Here is a 3,213-nt window from a genome sequence, read left to right as displayed (position 1 = left end):
GATCTCCTGACCTCGTGATCCGCCCATCTCGGCCTCCCAAAGTGCTGGGATTACAGGCTTGAGCCACTGCGCCCGGCCTAATTTTTGTATTTTTAATAGAGACAGGGCTTTGCTATGTTGGCCGGGCTGGTCTCAAACTCCTGGTCTCAAGTGATCTACCCACTTCAGCCTCCCAAAGTGTTGGAATTACAGGTGGGGGCCACCATGCCTGGCCTGTTCTATTAGTTATGAATTCCAAGTAACTTGACTTGAAAGACAGTGGTTTAAACAAGTTAGTTTTTTCTCATCTAATGAAAAGTCCAGGGCTCATACCACAGCTCCACAATGTCATCAAGGAACCCAACATCTATCTTTGTGCTGCACTAATTGTAGCATGCAGTTTCTATCCCTCATAGTTGCAAGACAGCCAGTGTAACTTGCTATCATATCCATGTCTCAGGCAAGATAAAGAACAATAAGGGAAAAAGGAAAAAGGGGCCATGCTACTTCACTTCCCTTTAAAGGACTTTCCCTAAATAAAGGGCTTCTCCAGGTGTCCTACCCAATGACTTTAGTTTACATTTAATTGAGCCACAATTGGTCATGACTACCTCTAGCTGCATGGGAAGCAGGAAAATGTGGCTTTTTAGCTGATTGCATTGCTGCCTTGAAAAGAAATTAAGATTTTGTTACTAAGAAAAAATCGGTATTCAGTAGGCTCCTAGATGCCTCTACTACATATCTAGATTCTAAAACTAAACCCAGATCTAATATAAGTCTATGATTTCTGTCTCTGATTCCCTGATATCACTTGCCAGATGGGAATACTATGCATTAGCCAAGAGATGCTGGTAATAATGTGAACACTTTTTAAAAATAGAAAAGTAGACTTTAATGAAGTTATCTTACAAAAAAATGTACAAATCATGACTGTTCAAAGTGCTTGATGAATTTTCACAAAGTAAACATATCCATGTAACCAGGACAAGGTTCTAAGGTCTTCTACTGGAGTTTTCACGAAGTAGGGAAAGAGGAAGAGCCAATTCCATCCCCGGGAACTATGTTCTTTAGCTGTAGCCCCACAAAAGAGGGGTCTTCAAAGCCACATAAAGTATATCACGTATGACATATATATTTCCCTTTCTTTCTCTTTCATGTAGCTGAAATTGAAAGATGAGGCTCTGCTTGCAGAGATCCACACACTACAGGAAACAGTTAGCTTTGGAAATCCATCTTTCTGATACCCCTCCAGCTGAACAATTTTCCGTATGGGACTCTGAGTTCCTTTCCTTCCCAGAGAGTTTCACCATATGAAGTCTGGAGCTGGAGAACGAAAGAATCTTCACCATAAACAGAGACCCATTCATTTATTTCCATTGGCTGTGTTACTGGATGTTTTACTGGTTGACAAGAAACTGGGTCACAATAAAAAATGAAGATATGAAACTCAAAATTCATCAGTGTGGTTCTGGAGTTAACGTATACTGAATTATATGTAGGTATAAATAACTATAGTGTAATTGCTATAATTATATGGCATATATATACATATAATAAAATTAAGGTATAGTGGGGTCATTATTAGGGTTTCTGATGAAAGTTTATTGGATCACTCCTGGAGGAAGTCTGGTGCTAAGGTCTCTGGCCAGGTTCAGTTAACTGAAATACAAGAATTAAGGCATCATTTTCAAAGGTGGCCCTGGAGGAAGACTGCTATGCTGGGTCACTGTATTAGGGCAAAGAGCATGTTAGCCCTTTGGAACTAACAGTAAACGAAAAAAGCTGAATAGAGAGGTCTTTGCTGAAGGTGGAGCTATTGACACCTTCTCACTACTGACACCTTCTCACAGGCATCTTCATGGATCTAAACCACTAGGGCTCCAAGGAGACACCATTACCCTCATCACTGAGGCCATATTCTAGGGCTACAGATGTTTAAAAAAAAAAAAAAAAATCATACTTCACCTCTGCCCTGGATCACAGCACGGCAAAAGCAGGAATAACCTCTCCTTTATTTTTTAAGGTGTGATTGCCTCGACAGGGGTGGATGACAATAGGAGGAAAGGTGAGAGGTAAATTAGTTTTAGTTAACGAGAAGGATAAAGTAAACTCTAGTCACTTATAATCCTTCTTCTAGTCTCAGCCCTGACACTACCTCCTCTGTGAAGTCTTCCTCAGCAAGCATTAAGTCTGCCTTCTCTGCTCGCTCTCCTTGCACTGAGTACTATTGATCGCCCTAGTTTCTCCGCTGTCATCTCACGGTCTCCCCAGCGGACTGTGAGCTCCACGAGGAAAGGACAGCGCCCTTTAGTATTTGCCTTCTCAGCGTTGCGCCTGGGCAGCAACGCCTGCAAGATGGATGGATGGTGTAGCATTTCTCTTGGAGCGCCTGGGATTCGCCCAAAACTTCTGACTCCAGCACGGATCGCACCGTCACGCCCACAAGACACCACGAGAAACGCCTCTTTTGCAGCAGTTTAAGGTACGTTAGGGGTCACCGTGTTGCATTGTGGGAAGTATAGGGCGGCAAGCGGAAGAGGCGGGGCGAGTGGACCATCCGCTTCCGGAGTCAAGGTTTTCGGGCTTTGGACGGCTAGGCGGTGCGGCCTGCAGTTTGTTTCTGTCTGTCTTCTGCCTTGCTAAGGCCGTAGAGCTGGTGCGTGCGGGTAGCGGGGCGCTCCGAGGAGCCGTATGCCGGCGGCGCCATGGTCCACCTCAGTAAGTCATCGGGTCCCCGCGAGACGTACCGGGCGGTCACGGGGCTCGGGAGTTCGGGGCCGGGTGGGGCGGTGCTCTCCCAGGCGCGATGGAGGCAACCCGAACCTGAATCAGCCACACTGCCTTACATTTGATCCTCCTCTCAGTTTTTTCCCCACTTAATCACTGGTGAAAAATTTCCACCCCACTGAAGCAGCTAAGGTTCGCACAAGGTCACAGAGCCTAGTGAATGGGAAGCCCATGCCGAGTGGGTTTGGGTATGAGGAGGAGGTCATTGCTGGCTGGAGTGGCCAAGAGGGGTTTCACAAAGAAGAATAGCATCTAAACTGAATTGACAGGAATAGATTGGAAGTGAGACATTTCAGTGGAAAAAGGAAACTGTGCTGTCTGTGTCATTTTGCCCTTTCTGTGCTGTTTTTTTTTTTTGTGTGTGTCCTAACCACCTGCTTTTCTACAGGTCCTCTCCTCTACAAGTCCTACCGTGGGGGCCACTTAACCATCCGCCTTGCCCTGGGT

General features: G+C 45.5%; 2 protein-coding genes across 2 annotated transcripts in view; both read left to right on the top strand.

Moving 5' to 3' along the window:
• Positions 1-1,432, top strand: part of CFAP70 (cilia and flagella associated protein 70) — a 121,636-nt gene extending 120,204 nt beyond the window's left edge. Inside the window, exon 27 of the mRNA XM_011991181.1 lies at positions 1,140-1,432. Coding sequence (XP_011846571.1) covers positions 1,140-1,220 — 81 coding nt within the window. The 3' untranslated portion in view covers positions 1,221-1,432. The remainder of the gene's footprint in view (positions 1-1,139) is intronic.
• Positions 1,433-2,539: 1,107 nt separating this feature from the next.
• Positions 2,540-3,213, top strand: part of MRPS16 (mitochondrial ribosomal protein S16) — a 4,823-nt gene continuing 4,149 nt past the window's right edge. Inside the window, exon 1 of the mRNA XM_011991128.1 lies at positions 2,540-2,588. The gene's annotated coding sequence lies outside the window, so the exon portion shown is untranslated. The remainder of the gene's footprint in view (positions 2,589-3,213) is intronic.

The sequence above is a fragment of the Mandrillus leucophaeus genome, unplaced genomic scaffold, assembly GCF_000951045.1.
Source record: "Mandrillus leucophaeus isolate KB7577 unplaced genomic scaffold, Mleu.le_1.0 Scaffold39, whole genome shotgun sequence".
Classification (NCBI taxonomy): Eukaryota; Metazoa; Chordata; class Mammalia; order Primates; family Cercopithecidae; genus Mandrillus; species Mandrillus leucophaeus.
Note: the sequence above shows the minus strand (reverse complement) of the source record. Positions and strands in the feature narration are given on the sequence as shown.